General features: G+C 37.2%; 1 protein-coding gene across 1 annotated transcript in view; it reads right to left on the bottom strand.

Moving 5' to 3' along the window:
• Positions 1-5420: 5420 nt before the first annotated feature.
• SLX4IP (SLX4 interacting protein) overlaps positions 5421-23689 on the bottom strand; it is a 91372-nt gene continuing 73103 nt past the window's right edge. Inside the window, exons 8-9 of the mRNA XM_026710402.2 lie at positions 10143-10252; positions 5421-6511 (exon numbers count right to left, since the gene is read on the bottom strand). Coding sequence (XP_026566187.1) covers positions 6415-6511; positions 10143-10252 — 207 coding nt within the window. The 3' untranslated portion in view covers positions 5421-6414. The remainder of the gene's footprint in view (positions 6512-10142; positions 10253-23689) is intronic.

Here is a 23689-nt window from a genome sequence, read left to right as displayed (position 1 = left end):
GTTTCATCAGATGACTGTGCTAAACAGAGAAGCAGCTAGAACATGTTAACTTTGTCCAATCAGATAAACAAGCAGAAGCTATAGAGGGAAGATAGAGTAAATAACTCGGCCCTATAAGATGGCTGCCATGACTGGAAAGGGACAACTTGCCATGTCCAATTCGCCATGGCCATCTCATCGTGCAGTCAACTCACCCTGGGAGAATTGCTTGTGAGATATTGCACAGTTGGTATTCAGCAGGTTCTGACCAGTTCTGGAAAACCAGTAGCAGAAATTTTGTGTAGTTCGGAGAACTGGCAAATCCTACCTCTGACTGGAGATTTTATAGTCTCCTTCCCCTGCCACGCCCACCAAGCCATGCCCACAGAACTGGTAGTAAAAAAATTTGAATCCCACCACTGAGATAATGGATAATAATATTGAGATGATAAATGTGATAAAATGTTATCTGCCACAGTTTCTTCGACATTATTACCATGTTTGTGGTAATGGACAAAAATGAAAATAGTATCAAAGAAACAGCGACGGATAACATTTATTGAATTATCCTGCCTGGAATTATTACGCAGCGAGTTGTCCCATGTTGAGGAAGCCAGGGGGAGATGGCTTAGGCAAGTTGGCTGCGGCGAGTTGTCCCAGGCCTGCTGTGACAGCCAAGGAATCGCCCCATGCTGGAGGAACAGGCTCACTTCTCAGTGTTGAACCCTTCAGCTAAGGAGCACAACACAGCACAGCTCTTTCATGACAAAAATGGGCCTTCTGTGTGATACGTAGCATTCCTGTGGCTTGAAGGACTTATTTATTTATAACCCACTTGTACTATTTTTTACAAATAACTCAAGGTGGCAAACGTATCCAACACCCCCCACTCTTCCTATTTTCCCCCATAACAACAGCCCTGTGAGGTGGGTTGAGCTGAGAAAGAGTGACTGGCCCAAAGTCATCCAACTGGCTTTCGTGGCTAAGGCAGGATTTGAACTCATAGTCTCCTGGTTTCTCACCTTGTACCTTAAACACTAGACCAAACTGGCCCTCCAATTAGCTCAGTAGAAGCATTCTAACACACACACAAACACAGAATAGACAAGAGTTCAGTGTAAGCAGAGCTAAGTACCAAGAACGAGAATCTTCTGTCCAAATGAAAGTTAAATTCTCCTGACTAAAGTTTATGCATTTCCACATCTGATGCAAACAGCTTGGTTTAATTTGAGAAGAAAATAAGTGCCTCTTAAATTTATTGGGATGCTGTTTGATGACAAAGCTGGCATAGAGCAGACTATAGTGACTGGGGACTCGAATTTGCTAATCTATAACTTTCCTATCTTCCTCTCCAGGAAAGCATGAGGTCCTCTGGATCAGGGGTCTCCAACCTTGGCCACTTTAAAAGACTTGTGGACTTCAACTCCCAGAATTCCTCAGTCAGCTATACAAGTCTTAAAGTGGCCAAGGTTGGAGACCCCTAGCAGCTATGCTGGCTGAGGAATTCTGGGAGTTAAGTCCACAAGTCTTAGAGTGGCCAAGGTTGGAGACATCTGGATAATGTAGACAATGCCTACAGATCCTTCATTCAAAGGGTAGAATTAGCTGCTGTAACAAGTAGTACGAATGAGAAAAGATGCTATCAGAGCCCCCTCCCCAAAGCATAATAGTTTTTTTAAAAATAAGTACTGTATATAAACCAAGAGGACACAACATTTTATGTAACCCAATTTTAAGACTCAAAACTCATCCTTTGTGGTTGTAATGGGTGAGAGAGGATTTCTTCCCACCCCCATAATTTTCAGCCAATTCTCAAATTGAACTCTGCACATGCTCGGGCCTAGAATATGCAAGTTAATGAAGACTAGCGAGAAACCCACAGATTTTGGAGAGGCTACATTATCTTATAAGAGGGAGAGTTTTTGGCAACAGAAAAATGGAATTTAAATACAAAGCAGATGTGTTAAATTCATAAATTCTGCTGGCTTTTTTTATTTTATTTAAGAGAGGCCTGTATTGATCATATAGCTGGGTCCTCCTACTGGCATTCCTTTCGCCACTGTGGGAGCCGAGTGTTGATCTAACGGGACCTCTGACCTGGCCCAGCGGGTATCTTCTAATGTTCTTCTGTTCCAGCAAGTTTTCTTCTCCCACACTGTTGACTGATTTTTGCCAAGAGCAGCCCAGTAATATTCTGCAAAGATTTTACCCCACCCCTCATGCTCTTGAGAGATTGTTTTTCTTTCCACACTAAATTTTGAAATGGCGTCTCCATAGGCAGACGGGCTCACCAGCATAACCAGGAGCAAAGTTTTCTCTGGACTCAGAGCAAAGAAACCCCCCCTCCCCAACGACAGACTGCACAGCAAGTCGCTCAAATTGGGCCTCTGCCAAGATGGAGAAACGTCTTTCCAGAGAGCATTTACAGGGAGGAAAAAAAAAAGAGATTCTAGTCCATGCTGTTGATTGAAATAAATGAGATTACGGTTTGGGCATTTTCTACAGCAATGGTGCCACCCTCAAGTTACTTCTCTAATATGAACCCTCCACAACTTTTATAATTAATAATCCTTTAGAATGTCAACACTCCGTGGAAATCAGGTAGTATACGAATGCTTGTATTAAAATAAACAGGTTTTATCACAAGCTAAGTCAGTGTTATTGCCTAAGGAACCTCTTCCATCAGTCATGCTAAAATGAACGGGACTGTATGGCAACCCCCACTACTGGAAAATTGAGTGAAGGAATATGAAAGCTGCTGCATTTGTCAGCTGTTTATTCTTGCAGAAGGAGTCATTGAACTTGGCAATACTCTCTTTCTGGAGTATTTAATTCCAGATTCCTCAGGATGCCCTAGAAACAACAATATTATGCTCTTGTTCTGATACGTATCCCTTAACAATTCTTAATGTATATAAAAGAATGGCAAACTGCTGCAGAAAATGTTCTTAGAAAGTGTTTTTCTTCATACACTGCTCTTAATTTGCCAAGATTAAGCCAGAATCAGTTTGGCATCAGAATTGCCTGCAAGCATATAGGTTATGTTTGCACTGGAACTCAAAGGTTTTTTGGCGCCAAATTTCAGAAGGCGCTGACCTGCAACAAAATGGAGCTTTAGTTTTCTGGCAGACCCTTGTCTTGTAGAAACATCTGGACCACAGCATTCCATGATGATTACCCGTGCACACCCACTCATCTATGTTGTGGTTTCTAGGTTGGTTTTTTTTTTATTAAGAACTGTCACAGCTCTTTTTCTCCCCATCCACGGCTGATCTTATCCACTTAATTGCTCTCTATTCCAATATACTTAGCTATGCAAGCCCACCTGCCGCTTTACAACCTCTTCATACCTAGACTTGTCCTAATGCTATGGGAGACCATTTATTGTATCATATGAGATCTCCAAACCTTTGACCTTCTTGGTATCATCTTGAAAAAATGGTAGCTCAACAAGCCAGGATCCGGGTTTCCCAACTCAATAAGTCCTTGGAAGAATTATGATGTAATTATGATGTTTTGGGCAACGTGTGGTGTTAAAGCTTTGGAAGAAACCAAAGTATCCCCATGCTATTCCTCAATAAAGGGCCAAGATGTGATTTTGTCTAACTGCATTCACTTGCCAGAAGTAGCACCAAGTGGCTTATGGTTCCTCCTCCTCCTCCTCCTCTTTCTTCTCCTCCTCCTTTTGACATATTCAACGTCTTTATAATTTCATTAATCTCACATTGATATTTTTGAATAAAAGACTATTATTCCACTACAATGAAACATGCTATAGTTAGAAACAATATCGGATTTGGTTTCCTACAATTCTTTTTAAAACCTCCAGTAAAATTGGTGATAAGAGTCGGGACATGAATGGGTACCATGAAGGGGATAAGGAAAACCACCAGATAAAAAAAACACAAAAACCAAAGAAAAGGAATTTGGTCAATTCAGAGTTCAGTTGTAAAGGAAGGGTAGCAATAATGGCAGGAACATTGGATGAAGCATCTGCATCTGATGTATTTGATGACTAAGGTAACAAAACCAGATTCCTAAAAGTAGAAATTGGTGGGGTCTTGCAAACTATACTTTCTTTCAGAATGATCACAAATCTTGCTACATTTTAAGCAATCCATGCTCCAATTTTGGGCAGAAGAGATCCCAGAAACATATAGTTCATTCTGTATGACAAATTTGTAGAATGGCTGAACCTTTCTGACAGCTAAGAATAAAAAACTGAGTGCTATGTTTCTGAATTTCTAATTGTTTCGGCCTATTTAGCTTTCAAAGCAGCTTATCAACATGTACCAATATATTTTAAATCCAATCAATTATTTTATTGATTCATTATTTTTTTAAACTTTATAATGCACGTGTCTTTCATTCTGAACAATGAGTTGAATTGAATCTACTTTCTGCCAGAAAGTAGATTCAATTATATCCTGGATAATATATTTGGGTTAGTAACGTACATGAAAGAGAGATCAGATATTTTCCTTCTATAAGGAAGTGCTTTTCTAAGTTCAGTTCACTCTCCCTGGTATAAATGGGAAGGGTTTAAATTATTTAAGAAACGAATGCTGAAGCATTTCAGTTTTGCTTGCTCAAACATGCTAAGGCACATAAAATAAAACCAGTCAATGAATCTTGACAACTGCAGAGAATCTCTTAATGGGACAAAAGGAATTTTAAAATGGGTGGGAGGGACCTACAGTGAAGTTTATTTACTTTTTAAATAGTATCAGTACTGTTTTAATTCAAATGCAGAGTAAACAAGATTTGTAACAGATTATACTACAGATCTTAAAAAGCATTAAATTATTGTATTGAAACAATTATATGATTATTTTTTTTAAAAAAGTATCATTTGACATTTATAGGATGGTGGTATGTTTACAGTACCGAAGAGGACAGTGAATTTATAGATCAAAAATTCCACTACTCCTAAAATTCATTTATCTTGGGACATTTGTTTTCTTTCTTTCAGGCTTACTATACAGGGCTGTTGTGAAATTGTATCGGGAAATAACATTCTCCCACACTTAAGAAAGAGTAAAAAGAGATGTGCACAAGTAACAAACAAAGCAAGGATATTATTGCTAGGATCAATTGTCCTAGACAATGAGCTCTCTAACTATTAAGGTGCTAAGCCTGCTTGAAGGAATCCTGGTGCAGTTTAATTTCCTCATCAACATTTATTGCAACAGGAAAAATGAGTCAATGGAACAGCAAGGTTGCTAGTCTCAAATAGACTATAGTTAGAAAAAAGGCTGTTTATATGGATTTGAGGCACAAATGGTTTCATTCTTTAATCTTTGACTCACATGCTCTCCTTCCAATCCGTACCTTGTGAAAATCTACTCATTTACGCATAGACCATTTCTTCAAAATAAGCTTTGAATAGGAAAAGTGATTTATCAGACAAGACACAGGAAAAAATGATGTGCCAAAACACATTCTGCAGAAGGAAAGTCTTTATTTCCCACTGTACTGTTACATAAAAACAGGACTATGAAAAGAGCTAAGCAGACAAAGGACCATAAAACAGATTTCTGCCATTGTGATGAAGAACAAGTCAGTCAATTATATGCCAAGGAAAGAGAACTAAGAAGGATTCCTTACGATTCAAGTTATGGAGCTATCCTTGACTCCCATGCAACCGGAATCCTGCTTATTTCAGTGCCCCTAAAAATCTCAGACTTCTTAATTAGTTCAGGAATTGTTTTCAAATGTTCAGCAAAGTCCAGTTGTTCGTTACATGTGACACATGTAAAAGGGATAAGGGAGCACCAGAAGAAGGCACAGATTTTCTTGTAGGTTTTACCTTTTTCCTTTCCCTCTGTTTTTGGATCTCTGCCTTTCTCTCAAACCCTTTCTCTCTTGGCTTGGCATATTTCAGGAGTGAAACATTAAGGACTACTTGGTGACCCAACGTTGTAGCACTTCTCATAAAACCAGTCTCAGGGGAAGTTTTTTGATTTAAGTCAGCAATTCTCCATCAGACGTGAATCCTGCCAAGTCTTATTTGGATCACGATGTGGGATTTGGTGGGGACTTCTCCAGAAGAGGGCTTTGAACCCCGAGTAGGACGCTTGCCTCTGGGAACTGGGTGATCCTGGCCTTGGAGACATCTTTCTTCCTCTTGCTCCTGCCTACTCGGCGCACTATTTCAGTTCTTTCAGTCACCCTTTGACTTTGGTTTGGCTGTGGCAGTGCTGACTCATAGCACCACTGAGGGTTCCTGCAGAGAAGTCATGTCTAACCACTCCACAAATGAAGTTTTTGCTGGCTGTTAGCGTTGCTTGGCTGTCTCCAGTCTGCATCATTGCCCATTCTGAAACAGGAAGTCCCAAGCTGCTCTCAGCTGTATTTATGAAATCTTTTGATTGTGCTTTAAGCCTACATTTTCAGTTCAGGCTGAGGCATCGAACTGGTTGAAATGCATTCTTCCTACTCCGTGTCTGAATCTGGTGAGCCAAGATATACTTTCGTGGTGGCCATCCTGGGCTGAGGTTTCTTCTTGTTAGCATGTGTTGCCCTCTTCATTCTAAATAATAATTAAAAAAAGTAAAATTAAAACCATTTTATTTTCATAATGCAGATGTCTTAACACTTCACTTCATTGTTTTTAGACATTTGGAGAACTTCCACTACTGGAAATGTTAAAATGATCTTGATGACTTTTCCCCATTATTCATCAGATTAAGAGATATGCATCTGCCCCGGGGGAAGTGATATTTAGTAAAACAATGAGCTCTGTAGGAATTAAAATTTAAATCCACAGCACAGATTGATATTCCATGCAGATGTTATAACCCACAATGTAGGTCATCTTGAAATGCTTCCCTTAGGTGATGGCTTCCAACAAAGCAAGATGTGCAAACGTTCAGAAAGGAAACTTGGCTTCCATTTAGTGGGGTGGATTCTTTTTTTCAACACCTTGATACTCTACGGTATTTAGCATTCCATTCTCACGAACACAGCATATATTGAATTACAAAAGATATGTGCCTTATGATGCCTTGATTTTATATTAGAGATGTATGTATGTATTTACACATTCAACATGTATCTTCCAGCTACTAGGCTAACAGAAGATGAAAACTTAATAACACCGTTGTCATAACACGGGACATCTGCAATAGCTCCTTGGAGCTTGCTTGCCTAGCCAGTAAGCCACCTCCTGATTTGGGGCTGTCCTGGTACCCTATATAAATCTCATAAAGCCTGGTTGCCTTTGTTCCTGTGAGATGTTCAACACAGAGAGTCTATAGGCACATCAAGCCCCGTTCAAAAGAAATTTCTGAAGACTTCTATAAAAAGGTAAAGGTGCCTAAGAATTTAGAAAAAAACAGAAAAGCTATTTTCTAAAAGTTTGGGTCTCTGTTGTTCTATATTATATTTGGAATCAAAGTCTTGAGTTGGAGAAGATTAGATACAATAGCTAATCTTTCCAAGAGTGATCACTGGGTCAAAACCTCTGCAAGGATACAGGGTTAACTTGTCTACAGTATCACAACAAATCCCAGAAGAACACTGACAGATCTATTGATCTCCCTGGCCTTAGGTAACTTCAGTCATCACGACTCTACCATCAGAAAAACAGTGGTGAAGTTCAAGGAAGTTCAGATGGAGTTCAAGGAAGAACAATAGAAAGGAAGCCATTGATTGCTCCTAAGAAGAACACTGATGCTCATTTCAAGTTTATTAAAAAAAAAAAACACCTGGATAATCGTTTGTAGGAATATTCTGTAGACAGATGAGTCAAAAATGGAATTTGGGGCCTAAATGGTTGTTAACGTTATACATTTTCTAAATGCTACTAAGCAGAAGCCTTTGGCCATGGTGGAATAGGCCAAATTTCTTACACAGCAATATAAGAGTGTGACTGTAGGTTCTGTGATCAGTTACTGAATCTAAAGGCTGTACCTTTTCCCAATGGCTCATTGCTTATTGGTTAACTTGAATGAATGAAACAAGCATCCGGTTTGCTGTGATTTGTTCAACTCCATCAGAAACACTCGTAAGAAACAACCAGTGACGCAAACTTTAAAAAAAATCAGAAAACTGAGATGCTGGGTGTTTATTTGGGGAGCAGAAGTAGAAAAAGAAAAATCTTAAGCAATATGAAGTTAAATAGCACCATCTGTTACACACAACTGAACTTTAAGCAGCCTAAGTGTTAACCGCGGGCACAGTCAAATAGCACTCTGGATCTTCAATTGTGAGATTAGCTTTCCCAGAAATGAAAAAGTCAATAACTGAAACTGAAGTTTAAATCATTTTAATGTTTTTTTGCTACAAAGATCAACAAAGAAGTCTTGAAGTTCCTCAAAGATTAAAGAATTTATCATGGAACGTTTCTAATTAATGAAAGCTGATGTCATAATAAATTAGTTATTTCTAAGCTGCAGCAAGACGAACGTGGCTCCAGCTTCAGGCATTTTTATTTTGAACCAAGATATATTGAAATAGAAGGACTATGCATTGTCTTTTCTTCAGCCTAAAGGACCCTCAACTATTTCCAAACTATCAAGGGACCCCATTATATTTTATATAATTATTTCTACAGCTCTTATCATTCAAGTTACACCACATCTTTCCATCTATGCAGGATAATCAAGACAACTTACAACATTAAAACTAGAAAATAAGGAAAAATAAATTAAGAGTTACTCAAAAACAGAGCTGCTGTAACACCTCAAATCATTTTTTTTTAAAGTTCAAAAGCTCTTCATTCCTTATCCCTAGTTCTAACAATAGAGGGGCTAAGCATAACCCATGGAGGAATACATTCCTTGGTTTACAAGTAATATTGGAGAAAGATCCTTTCTGCCTATGTAACAGATGGGCCTTGAACAGTAGAGACAATTTAAACAAGTTGCTCCTCAGTGTTTTAAATGTCCAAGTAAGTCCATAATGTGGAATTAGATAATTGAAGGGCACGTTCAGAGTGGATATAGACCCCTGTGTCACCAGAGGACCTGTAGTATCAGCATGGCTAATGGAATCCACAGCAGATGAAGATTTGGATAAGAAAGACCATCCCAATAGCCTAAATATTGGAAAGGTGTGGTAGGATGAAGACAATGAGACTACCAACAGTAAAAAATATTTCCATAGGAGGAGCAGGGTTCTACTTCCCTCCTCACCAAATTCGAGTCTGTGTGTTTGGACATGTTGCCTTTTTTTTTTTTCAACAGTTAGTGGTTTTTCTACTTTGATGTCTCAAAATAATAGATACTGTTATAGCACAACAATTACTTTAAGTTTCTCATATTAATCATATTAAATGCCCTGGCATTTCCCGATGGTCTCCCATCCAAATACTAACCAGGTTTGAGACTAAGTTTTTGAGATCAGACAAGATTGGATAAGTGCTACCATCTAGCTGGGCCAAAGAGTAAATCTTCCATTATAAAAGAAGAGTGCTAATTTTCTTATATCTTGAAAAACATCGATTTTTGTGATGAAGTCAACATTTAATCAAATCAGTTCTTTAGAAACAAGCACAATATATTGGAATCTATAAAAATAAAGTAGTAAGATTTTAAAAAATAGATATCCTACTACTACTACTTCTACCATCTGTCTACTTACTTTTAAAAAAAATAGACATCCTACTACTACTACTACTACCATCTATGTACAATTAAGTGACATGTGGAAAGAGAAATTTGGGCATGGGGTAGTGGTGGAATTAACCCTTTCTATGAATATGAGTTGCCCTTAGTACTTAGAACAATTGTTTCAGACAAGATTACAAACTGTCTCCCTCTATCCCTCCAACAGCTATTGAAAGAAAAGGGTAAGTTGGACTCATTGGATCTCAGTTCCCTTTTTTCTTAAAATAATTGTTTTAATTAGATCTATCTTTTACCCAACAAAATTAAATTCTTTTTTTTTAAAGTCAATTTAGCACAATTGGGAGCACCAAAGCATAGGCTACTATTTTTTCCTGAGATCAATTCTCTCCCTCAACTTCCATTATAATTTAATTTTGCTCCTGGTTCCAGCCAATCGTTATTTTTACAAAGTTGATTTTATTCAATGTTAACTTTACCCCCACATACTTATGGAGCACAGGAGACAGCTGCTTTGACATTATTAAATTTTGTATTTCACATCTTGGTTATATAAAAAGTGCATGCTGTGGGGCATGTGGGAAGAGCACTTACAACTTTTTTAGAGTGTCTTGTTTTTCCTGTTGAGTCAGGGAAATCTGGCATTTTCTATCTTCAGCTGAACCTTGAAAATATTCAGACACCTTGGTGAATAGATTCTCCTCCTATCGAAAAAGACAAAAAAAAAACCAATACCAGTGTTTGAAATATAAGTCCATTATTTTATTTTACTTAATCCAAATGTTGCACAATACTCTTCATTATAGTTTCAAATGCCAACAAGCCAAATCTGAAGAGAAACATGCTTGATTCTGTGAAACGCTTTCTGCACTGCTAGCAATACTCTTTGGCTGTACATTTTTTCAGCCATTAAACTGAACCACAAATAAATATGGTCCATAAATCTGACTCCAGTCATACTAAGAAATCGTTCAGAAATACTTGGGGCCTGCATGGCTCAAATTATGACATTTATCAAAAGTCTGTAAAACAGTCAGCAGCATACTCCACCAATTACTATGAAAGAAATTGGATGGCGTGGTAAATGTCTCTCTTTAATATACCCATTATCACCTATGGGATGTTGTAAGACAATGTTACTTCTAGATTGATATTTCATCCTAAGACTGATTGAACAGTGGAAAAATTCTTCCAGAGGTATTGCATCCATAATCTTATGCCAGCAGAAGTTTTCCATTTGCATTTCTGTCTTTAAATATCATCGTTAACCACTATACACACTCTCTACACACACATTGGTACACACACATCAGGGGAACAAAAAATGGCCAACGCCAAAGGGCCCATATTCACTCCTCACTTGTAGGTGGTAATTGCCCAACGTGAGATTTCAATGGCATTCAATATCATGATTAAGGCATGTAAACTAAAACCAGTTCATGAGTATAATCCATGTGTGTTAAGGGATTCCATTGTAACTACAATTTAATCTATGGTTTGGGGTTTTAAACCTCATCCTAAGTCCTAATCATACCACGCCTAAGAATATGTGTCAGCCAGGTAAATCTACCTCTGGATCTAAAGTACCCATAAATATCAATGTTTATAAATATCAGTACATAAAGATCGATGTTTGTTATATTTCACTGAGGAGAAGCAAGATAGGTTGCCATTAATGCATTTTCTGACCTTCTGGTTTCTATTGATATGCTCTACTATTCTATTAGTTACAACCTGACGCTACACTAGCCTAGCTATCCGCCATCTCTGAGCACTTCAAGATCATTCTCTCAGCCCCATATTCTCATGCTTGAACTAAGGGGGAAGCAGGGGGCAAATCATCAATACGTAATATAATCAACTGAAGGCATTTTTTAGAACTTCAACACCAAAGCAAACATGGCATCTGTGGCGACAGGTGGTACAAATGCAACAAGCACATTTGAAGGTATCACACCAAGAGCACATTCAGCAGTTCTTACGTGGATCATGGTTCCTCAGATCGGAATAACTACCCAACTAATTCTGTACAACTGGAAGTAGAAGCCTGAGAATTGCCTTAATGCTTTTCACCAAACTTTCATTGTGATATATGGCAAACCAACTTTTGAAACTTAGAGCCAATTGCTGTGGCTTTCACCAAGACAATTAACCCATAACTTAAAATTTAACATATTACTTAAAGTTTAATAAGTCGTAACATGGAGGAAACACCTGAATGCCACATGGGTGGGTTTTTTTGTTTTTTGTTTTGTATTATGAATTAAATGCAATTTTGGAGACGGCTCTGAATTTGACTGCGATAATTGTGGAGGCAGGAGACAATGTTTTAATATTTTTCATGTGATCCATTTTCACAAACAAAACTGTTCCTTCTCTCAATGTTTTTTTTTTCCATTCAAGAAAGCAAGCATGATTTCTTTTTGCATCTGAAGAAAAAAAAAAGCCTCAGGATTTATTTTGACCATAAACTAAGCCTATAGGAATGGGATGACATATATATCTTCCTCTGGTGTTCCATTCAAAGTTTAGAGAAGGCTTCTTTCACAAGGAAAACTCTGTTGGGATATTTCCTGTGTCTCTCCCACGGTCCTAGTAACATGACTAAGACTCTTCAAGGACACTTGATAAAGCTTATAATTTCACCTGCTGCCTCCATCTGCTTTGAAATTAGTTGTTTGTGGCTGAAACTGGCTGTGTTAAGAAAAAATAACTGCCCCGTTTTCAAAAAGTGGCAAAAAGGAGTTAATGTTTTGCAAAATAACAGAAAAACAAATTTCTGTGTGAAACACTTCCCAACATGTCCTGCAAGTACAGTAGATTTTCCCCTTGGAGACACACCCTGCATGTGTTATATTTTGAGAACTGAACAATTAATGTAAGGAATGTGAGTCATTCTCTGAATGACACTGTGAGAATTAAAGAGTCTCCTTTTTAAAAAGAGGGATATACATTGCCTGAAAAATAGAACGACTCCATAATAAAGACAACAATTAAGCAGAATAGACATTTCATATAATACCCATTATGGTATTAACAACAATATTTTCATAATTAATGAACTGGGAGTTCAGGGAGGCAGAGAGGAATGGATACAGAGTTAAGAGGATTTGTTTTGAGAATACAGTTGCTTATTTCCTGTGGGAATGACATGGCTTGCAAAAAAAGAAAGAAAATATAATGAGTTCTTATCCTGCTGAGTAAACCCAAAGTTTTTTTACTTATCTAAATTCTCTCTCAACTAAATTATCTCTCTCTCTCTCATGCACACACACATACACGCATACACCATACAAATATAAAAAAGGCTTATCACTGTTATGTGAACTGTTAATATGGTATTAAAAAAACTAGAAAAGTGGAATATTAATGATTGAGAAGACTAAGGTTGTAAAGGAGGTGATTGTTTTGGTACCATGTCTACTTTATCCTCTTAGTAGATGATCTATGCAGAAAGGTTGATCAAAAACATATGATCCTAACAGTTCTGGATTTCTCAGTGACCAAGATAGCATTCTAGATCATTTGGCTGACTTGGGCTTGAGAGGTACTGAGTATTGAACAGAAAAGCAAGGGAAATATCCCATGAATAGAATAATACAAATAGAATAGAATAATAACTTTATTGTCACTTTGAATGTGCACTAATCAGCATACATTAAAGTGAAATTTTGTTGCATGCAGCTCTCAAAGGGTCACCACCTCCTTTATACTCTATATAAAATAACAGAATAAATAAATAAATATAGACAAATACAGAGTCTAGTTCAGATGTATACCTGTACATGGAGAGTTTACCAGACAGATGGCTAGGAAACAAAGCTGTTACAGAATCTGGTAGTCCTGCTATAAATTCTTCGAAACCTCCTCCCAGAGGGGAGCAACAGAAACAGGCCATAAAGTGAGAGTGTGGGGTGGTCTCTAAAAATGCTTTGAGCTCTAAGCACATAGCGCTTATAAGCGGTATCCTGAATACCAGAAAGAGAGCTTCCTATGATCTTCTTGGTTCATGTCCATCTCATAATTATAGTCTTAAGTATTTCCCTGATCAGCTCTTTCATCTTACCATACAATCAGAGATACTATGGTCAATCAATAAAAGAATGGTGTTTCCAGAAAATTAGTTTATAATTCAAGGAATATATTTGTTTCTCAAATAAATGAAACTTAAAATGCGCCACCTCCCCAAAGCAGGACAAAGATATTCAACTTCTTCCATTCTTTTTTCATTGTTTCCCTCAATTCGGAGAATTCCATTGAAAGCAGTAGCACAAATGTCACAAATGCTGATCGGAAAGAGCCAATCACTTTACTGATGACAAAGGACATTTCCCCCCTGTGTGTTTCCAACATAACCATGTCATCTAGTGCCAAAATCTCTTCTTGTTCTCAGAATCTTGCATTCACCTCTTGACGGTTGGAAATTTTTGCTGAAATGCTACAGCTATGCTGCAAAATGTAAGATGTATTCCAAACTCACCCCACTCCTTTTCCGTCAGACTGAGCTTTGTTTTCCATTCACTGGGATAGATTCATTGGCAGGCAGAAAGAGGGCCATGTGCTGGTGAATACTTATTTTGAAATAATTTAAAAATCTAAGAAGGATTTCCATGGTTGGACTTGCACTTCTTAAGCAGGGAGCATCTTGAGAATTCAGTAACTGGACAATAGATCCAGTCCTTTTGTATCCATTTGCACATATCTGTGTTTGTCCCCAGCACACATGTTGGGTTCGAAGTTAGCATGACATTTTGGGGAGCAGAACAAAAGAGAGGGTTGTGTTTGTTTGCTTTTTTGCACAAGCATGCATCTGCTTTCATAACGGTTGATGGAGTTTTATTGCTCTTTTTGCATATTCTGTAAAAATCTTTCACTGGAACAAGGCGCACACAAAGCACCTCTGAGCTTAAAAAATACAGAACAGTTACCACGGAGGTTAAAAGGTAAAAAAAGAACTGGATCTTGGTAATGAAATAGTAAGCATAAGAAAAATCTTATCTAGAAACCTACAGAGGTGGTCTACTCTAAACCATAAGTGCGTCAGGTATCAGAATATAATGAAAGTTCATAATCACAATATTTACATCAGCGTGTTGGCTGAGGGATTCTGGGAGTTGAGGTACATGCAATCTTCCAGTTGGCAAGGTTGAGAAATGCTGATTTACACAATGTGATTATGCAGTCAAAATGACGCATATGCCATCATCATTTGGTTGACCATTCACCCATTTTAAAGAGATCCTTCTGCAGCTTTTCACAAGTCAAGTCAATAAAATTGGGAGGCAGGCACTTGTTAAAGGAATCATGAAACATTCTTCCTACTGCTTTCCGTCTCAGATATTTTGTTTGGCAATATAACCAGCAAATATGTATACACTGAAATGTAGGAAGTCGGTTTTTTAAAAAACGATGGTTTGTCACACAAGTCGAATTGGGTGGGTTCCTAGACAAAATGTTCTTCCTCCTGCTGCCTCTTTGCCTGTATGCCACCCAATCCTTGTGTTCGTTCCTATTTGGCATAGATAGTCCCATGTTATAGCAAGACCAGGACCATTTGTTTTAGAACCACCTAGATCTTAATTTTGTTCCGATCGAGTCAGATCTGAGCTATCTGATTTTAAGAGGTCTCAGAATGTTGCACATGCTATCCTACAGTCCTTCATTATAAGGACTTGTCATAAACATTGTTATTTTAAAACTATAATTTGAAATAGAAAAACCTATTTGTTAATCTAATTATGGTAGCAATAATAACCGTGGTTGACTTCAAAGGTCAAGAATACTTATTCTTGTTGAACTTCTGCCTTTTAACAAGACATCTGTATAGTTCCAATAAATTATTACCATAGAATGTTAAAGTTGGATAATACGTATATAGTTGAAAATTGTTTCTCTTGTCAGCAGTGTTTTGTTTCTCAGTTGTTTATTTATGTGTTGATATTGAGCCTTTGGGCAGGGGTGGGATTTAACCAGTGTTACTACTGGTTCGGTGACTACATTTGGCCAGATGCGCGCACAGTGCATGTGTAATAAAACCTTAAGCTGTACCGCCTGGACAGCTGAAAAGTGCAGCACGCAGCATTTGAAAAGTCTCTTTTTTCTTGTTTTTTCAACCTCAACTGTGCCGCACAAAGCAGCTGAGGTTGAAAAAATCAGGAAATAAAGGACAGGCAAGAGCCTGGGGAGGTGGGTGGCCCAAACAGCAGCAAACACAGAACCGGTTCTGTGTCTGCTACTCTTCAGAGCTACCGGTTCTATAGAGCTGGGCAGAACCGGTAGCATCCCAACCCTGATTTGGGGGAATTGTTCTTTGTCTATGGTTTGAGAGATTGTTTTTTTGATATTTTTATTATTTAAGAAACAAGAGATTCTCTCCCCCCCACTCCCAATTCCTTATTTGTGTTTCATAGGGTTTAATTATTTCAAGAACACACTGGAATATGAAAACAATATAAATGTCTCCAGTTTTGTTGATACCTTGTTCCCATATTTATTTATTTATTTTTGCGTTTGCAGCACTTCTGAGGATTACTACTGCTTGAAATATATTGGGTTTTGAATTATTTTTCTCTCTTGACTATTAGAGATCCCATTAATTGTGTGTTATCCATCAATTTAATAAATACAATATTCTCTTTATCTTTCATCCCAACTTATTAATAAGATATTGAAGGGAAGAGTACCTAGAAACCTGTATCGCCTTTCTTCAATTCAACACAGAATAATTGGTATTCAATTCCCATGCTTCTTTATGCCATCAAGCCCATGCTCAATTAACTTGTTAATCAGCACATCATGGCATATTTTGTGAAAAGATTTGCTTGACTTTATTCCTATAGCATTTCCATAATCTATTTAATTTCCTAATTTAAAAAAATGAGACAAGGTTAGCCTGGCAAGAATCATTCTTGATAGATCTAAGCTAACATCTGGTAACTGACACATTATTAACCAAGTCCCTACAAATTGATTTCTTTAGCATCTGCTGTCAAATCTTTCCAGGTGCTGTATCTCTCTGAGACTAACTCTGTAGCTTGCCGAATTCTCCTATTTTTTTCCCTATCTGGGAAAACAGGAAAAGAATTGATATCCTCCAATCACTTGGCATGCCAATTAGTTCTCCAATATTTCTTAAAGATAATTTCTAAAACTTCCTTTTATACTGAACATTCTAAGATGTCCAAAATATGTGGGATATGGTTGTAGCTATTCCTTGAAGTATCATTTGTCCCCACATATATAAGGAAAGCATAATTCTCAATGGATTGGTTGAATCCTTTATATTTACTATATATTTTGGAGAACACAGTATCTTCTGTACTTGTTAGATTACCAGTTTGTCTTCTACTCTACAATATCTCTTTTATTTTTTCTGAATGCTAATCTGTTTCAATGGTAAGAGCCCAAAAATGTTCGAATAGAATAGAATAGAATAGAATAGAATAGAATAGAATAGAATAGAATAGAAATACTGTGTGTGATTGTGTGTGATTGGACACACAAGGAATTTATCTTTGGTGCATATGCTCTCAGTGTACTTAAGAAAAAATAAACTACATTCATCAAGAATCATAAGATATAACACTTAGTGATAGTCATATGTTACTAGCAGGGTAGAATATTCCTCATGTGTCTTGTTTTCAGTTATTAGTCTCATCTACTGAGCTTTATTCTATCTGATTGTCTTTCTTATAGTTACTTTGGCTAGTTTCTGCTTTAAAAAAACTTCCTTTCTTTGAACTGAGTAATCGTTGCTCTTTCCCATCAGTTTATTTATGGGCATTCACTGCTTTACCTTTTGTTTTGTTTTTCAAGCTTTCATACTACAAATTACAAATGCAGCCCAAGATCTTTTCCAATCAACAAGCCACAAGCACTGTATATTATGTTCTAAACTTCCTGTCCAATCATGTTTGCTCTTGTTTCTTACCACCAGTAGAAAGTCTTTTGTTTCTGTTCTTGAATTTTGAGGTTAGCCAAGTACAAACACTTGAATTAGAGTGGAAATTTGACAGGAAATTCCTCTTAAACATCCTTACATAACTCCAGTTAGCACTCCATGTTCACTTGCTTAATGATATATTCCACTACCTCTTTTGGAGAACTCTAAATGCTTATATATTTCTATATGTTATTAAAAAAAGAACTTAGAACACAGTATCTTCAGGGTTATGGGTGATCCTATCAACTTTCAACAATAAATCCTGAAAAGTTTTTTGAAAAGAAATCCAAATAACTTCACTGTAATTGTGTGCTGTCGGTGAATTTTTTAAGCTGTCAATTTAAGGGCAAGGAGATAAGCAAATATCTTTCAAATATACAGAATGCATAAGCTATGTTCTACAAAGGAAATACTGTGGCTTGTAACCATGCACAATTACTAGTTGACAAGTAACTGGAAACAGTGGTAGCTGATAGCCAAAAAAATTTGTTGGCTCAAAGATTCCACTGACTGATCTTTTAATTCAGGAGGTCTTGTGACCCCATCAAGACGTCAGGATGATGTGCTATTTTTAAATTAATATAGTCATTCAAAAGAAATGTCATGTTTTCAGATTCTACTAGAACATCCTATGCTCAGCAGTTACTAACCCGAAATTGCAAGAAAAGGATGCCATGAATAGTAGAAGCACCGAAGAAACAGATTCTAAAATGTAAAACAAACTACTTTTAAACTTCTAAGCATACCAGCAGTGGGATTCTACCAGTTCACACCTATTCGTTAGAACCGGTTGTTAACATTCTAAGCAGTTCAGAGAACCGGTTGTTAGAAGAAATTTCTGGCCTAATCCTGTAAGGAAGGCAGGAAGGAAACATTCTGGTGTTGCTTACAGAAACTGCCTCTCCATTAACCCTTATTATATTCTTGGCAGGACTAGGCTTCCTGTCTCAGGAACTTCTCTGGAGTTTTTTTCCCCTCCTTTGCTGGTACTTTGCTTGTATGGAGTGACCATTCAAAGTTACAATGGCACTGAAAAAAGTGACTTATGACCCTTTTTCACACTTACTACTGTTGCAGTATCCCCACAGTCATGAGAGGCCAGGTGAGGAGATGCGTGCCTTGATGTGAGTGATATTGAGTTGGCCACACCCAGCCAATACCATGACCCCCAAGCCATGTCCACCCAGTCACATGACCACCAACCCATGCCCACCACCTAAGCCATGCCCACAGAACTGGTTGTTGAAACTTCCGGGTTGAGCCTCCTCGCTGACGGACCGTAGATCGCAACTCTCTGCGGCTATGGTCCGTGCTCTTTCGTTGGAGAGCCCCGATCATCACAATTAGGGGCTGAAGCTGCCTTGGAGGGGTGGCAGAGTAAGGGGAAGCCGCAAGCCAGGTTGAGGGGAGCCGCATCTCCCCTCCTGGGCTTGGTCTTTTTCCCCCTGAAGATGACTGCAGCGGTGGTTTAAAATGGCCACCCCGAAGAGGAGGACTCAGCTGGACTAAGATTTGTGCAGGAGGGAAGAAAGAGGTAGATAACATCTGAACCGGGACAACTGGGCGATACAACTAAACAAAAGTACCCTGGGATTAAGGTAACATGGAATTTTTAAGAAAACAAAAGTGAGTGGCGAAATTACAAAGGGACAGGAAAAAAAAATAAGAAAATATTTTTGATAGCTAAGCGCGGCTTCGAATCAGGAAAGGAAGAAGCCGGAACTAAAGATTTAACAAAATTGGACTAAAATATTTTGGCAATGAACAGGCATAAAACAAAGCTGGACTTAAGATTGTCAAAATAATAATAATAATAAAGTTTACAAATTGGAGACTGGACTGTGCTGGAATATTGAGGTTCGAAAAACCCTAAATAGAAAAATAGGGGGAAAAGGTAAAGATTTGCATAATGGAGAATGCCACCTTTTGACAAAAATTTGAGCTCAAACAAAAGGGAAAGCATCCTGTTTCTGCATGAACTTGTGTGGATATAACATTAAAGAAATATTGAAACAAAGTAAGAATCTTAGAAAGTGAAAGCAGAACCAGAATAAAGAAAAAAGCAAGGAAAGACTGATTGTGGGATTGATTGATGTTTTTGGTATAGACCCTGGGCTGGAATAATTGAGAACTTTAGAAAACTGAAAGAAGAAAGACGGAAAGTAAAAGTTTTTTTTGTGGACTTTAACGATCATAAAATACAAGAGTGTGTAATGATGATATCACTTCGGAAATTAAAAATGGAACTTAAAAACATGAGAGAATTACTACAGGAAAGAGGCGAATCACTTTGTTCTGTGTTAGAAAAAATGGAAATGGCGATTGAAGAAGAAGAAAGAGCTTCAGAGGAAGAGGAGTCGACTCAAGGAGAAGACATTTTAAATAGACAATTAACACAGAGAACATTACAAAGAAGTGGGGAAAGAAGGAAGGTTAAAAAGTTGGGATTTAAGAAGGCAATCAAAAGTGGGGAATACCTGTGAAATCAGAAAAGGCAGAAAGACCCAGCAGAAAAGGGGAAAGGAAGATATTAAGAAAGAAAAGGATATAAACTGGAATGAGAAAAGATATGGGGAAAAGAGGGGGAGGAGAAGCAGTAAGAAACAGGTGCATGAAATAAAGAAATACGGAAATAGTAAAATGTTGAAAAGAAATTGTTTTTTCAGAGATAATGGTTGATGAATTAAAAAGGGGATTCTGCAGGGTGACAAGGGGTAATCAGAATATTTCTGCAATTAAAAATATTTAGAAAATAGGGTAATATAGATACTGATAACTCTTATTAAAAATTAAGGGGAGAAAATATGCTGCGGAATCCAAATGAAAAGATGTAATGATTATTATTGTAACTTCTTAAAAATAATGGTTTATTGGGAATCAAGATGGGGGAGTAAAGGTATATTTTAATCATTGAGGTGTCACACTCAAAGTATTAAAAGGGGGGAAACCTGTACTAGTTTTTTTTTTCTTTAGTGTTAAAACTTGTATTCATCTAGAATCTATAAAAAGAATGTGTAATGGAAAGGGAATATGACAGACTAAAGAACCAACTAAATTAATAAGTTAATATAGACTATTAAAAGCATGGAGAGACATTGGTAACCTTTATTATTATTATTAGGCAAACGCATATTGTTTATGTTTATTTTTAAAATAAATATTAAAGGATTATATTTGAAATAATTGAAATGAAACAAAAAGATGTTTTGATTGAGATTAATGAAAGAGGCTAGAATTAATGTGTTTGGTTCTCTCCTTACTGAAAATTTGGAATCTGGAAAAGGTAATAATAGAATTAAGTATGCATATATGAATGTATAATTCCTGTCCTATTTGTATGTAAAAGTGATGACCCTGAATATGTTGTCCACTAAAAAGAGATTTTTGTTTTTAATGTGAAAAACTGAATAAAATTTGGTTTTTTTGTTAAAAAAAGAACCGGTTGTTAAAAATTTTGACTCCCCCGCCTGAAGCATACATATGGGGTTGTTCATTGATCAGTCTTTCAATTGTTTCAATTCTTTGGGAATCAACGTTTTGTCAAGGATTTCTGCCAGTAACTAATTCTTTGGTAGCTTCTAATAGTTTGTGTCTTCTGTGATGTTATCTAACCACCTTGTCTTCAGTTGGGCTCTTCTTTATGCTTTCATTTTTCCCAGCATCACGGTCTCCTCCAGTGGCTGTTTCTTTCAAATTATATGTCCAACATACATAAGTTTTAGCTTCATTATTAGTGCTTCCTGTGAAAAGTTTGGTTTACTTTCATCTGCTATTTAATGATTTGTGGCTGTTGTCCATGATGTTCTCAACGACATTCTTCAGCATCACAATTCAAAGACAATCATTTTTCTTTGTTCAGCCTTTCTGATGACTCAGCTCTCACAGCCATAAATGAGAAAACCACAACCCTGACAACACCTTTGCTGTCACCGTGATGTTCCTCTATTCAATATTTTGATTCAAATTGTCCCATTTTAATCCCAAGCAACAAACAGGTGTGCACTTCATATCCAAGGTGAATATTAAGCCTTTTGCATCCTCAGAAACAAGACAAAAATGAATGCCATAGTGCCCATCGGGGGCAGAAAATCAGGCACAAAGAAGCGAAGAGAGAGAAATGAGGTGTGTGTTCTTTCTTCAGTCAGGGCCTTCAAAAGATAAACAGAAGAACTTCCTCATCCTCTCCAACAAACCTAAGCTTTTATTTCCTTGGTCAGCATAAAGCTCACACAGACTGAGAAGACATATGAATGTAACTGAACTTTCTTGGTTTTCTTTGAAGCCGTTTTGCTTCTCATCTAAGAAGCTTCTTCAGCTCTTAATGGGTGGTGGGGAATGGAAGGAATTATACTGAGAACTACCTGTATTAAAAAAAAAACTGGCAGTCTATTGTGTTTCTAATTTCACGAGTTTCTCTATTAATCCCCGTGGATATGGCAGCACAGTCCAGTCTTCTGATCCCAACGGGGAAAAGCATCAATGCAAAGCTGTTTTCTGAAGTTAATTATTCCTATGATGTCTATTTTAAATGACCTTGGATGAACTTTAAAAAGAAAACTAAATTGGCTTGGCTACTGCTTGGAGGAGAGATAACCAGGAAATTCCAGGAGTACAAATTGGATTGAAACACTTGAAACCACACCTTGGTAGAAGATAATGGCAAATCAGGACTGCATTGTTCCCAAGAAAATTAAAAGGAATCATTTTTCATGATTCATGACAGTTTGATTTATGTAAAAGAAATGTCAGCTCAGATGTAGGATAATTATTTTGCTTTCATATCTTGGAACAGTTGCAAGCTAACTCATGTGTCCAACCCTATTGATCTAAGTGCTAGAGCCCACTGTAACTACATAGCCAAAAAGGCTATTAAGAGTTGTTAACCTAATCCGCTAAAAAGCTACGAAAAATCATAGCTTTTTCTCCAGTAATATCACACTACTAACTAGAGCATACAAAACATTTGCTAGACCAATACTTGAATACAGCTCATCAGTCTGGAACCCATATTACGTATCTGATATTAACACAGTTGAGAAAGTCCAGAAATATTTCACAAGAAGTGTTCTCTATTCCTCTACTCGTTGCAGAATAGCTTATGCCACCAGACTTGAAATTCTAGACCTAGAAAACCTAGAACTACGCTGTCTTCGGTCCGAGCTAAGTATAGTATATAAAATCATACATTGCAATGTCCTACCTGTCAATGAATACTTCAGCTTCAACCATAACAATACAAGAGCACACAATAGATACAAATAGATACAAACTCAAGGTAAACCGCACCAAACTTGATTGCAGGAAATACGACTTCAGCAACAGAGTGGTCAATGTCTGGAATACTCTACCTGACTCTGTGGTTTCTTCCCCAAACCCCAAAAACTTTAACCTTAGACTTTCTACTATTGACCTCACTCCTTTCCTAAGAGGTCTGTAGGGGGCTTGCATAAGTGCACCAACATGCCTACCGTCCCTGTCCTATTGTTTCTTTTTTTTCTTATTCGTATCTATTTCATGTATTCATAACTACGTTTATACTTATACCTGTTATCTTATAATTGCTTGATAAACAAATAAACAAATCAATAAATAAAGCAGCAGCAGCGACGACAACAATAACAATAATAATGCATTGAAAGATTTGCAAGAATTAAGATTTGCCTGCAAGCAAGAACTGGTAGAAATATAAAATAGAGAAAATCAAAGAAAATGAAGAAACTATAGTGCTCTGGGATTTTACAACTCAAACAGATGGGTATAACATGCCAGACTTAACCACTGTTGATAAGAAAGACAAGATAGTCTTGATAATAGATATGGCAATGCCTGGAAAAAAGCACAATGGAAGAGAAAGAACTGGAGAAGATAACAAAATACAAAGAACTGCAAATAGAAATAGAACAACTGTGGCAAAAGAAAGCAAAGGTAGTGCCAATAGTAATAGGTGTGTGGGGTACAATTCCAAAACTCGACTACTACTTGAATACCATTGGCATTGACAAATTCACCATCAGTCAATTGGAATAGGCAGCTTTATTCAGAACAGCTTACATTCTACTCCAGTACCTCTAAATACTATAAAACATCAACAATTGCCTATCCCAGGTCCTTGAGAAGGACTCAATAGGTAGATAAAAATGTTAAATCCAGTCTGAACATCTGTCTGTCTGTCTGATGAATAATATTAATAATGTAATAC

The sequence above is a fragment of the Pseudonaja textilis genome, chromosome 1, assembly GCF_049901715.1.
Source record: "Pseudonaja textilis isolate UNSWEBS1 chromosome 1, rPseTex1.2, whole genome shotgun sequence".
NCBI lineage: Eukaryota > Metazoa > Chordata > Lepidosauria > Squamata > Elapidae > Pseudonaja > Pseudonaja textilis.
The sequence above is the reverse complement of the archived record's forward strand: the minus strand, read 5'-3'. Positions and strand labels throughout refer to the sequence as shown.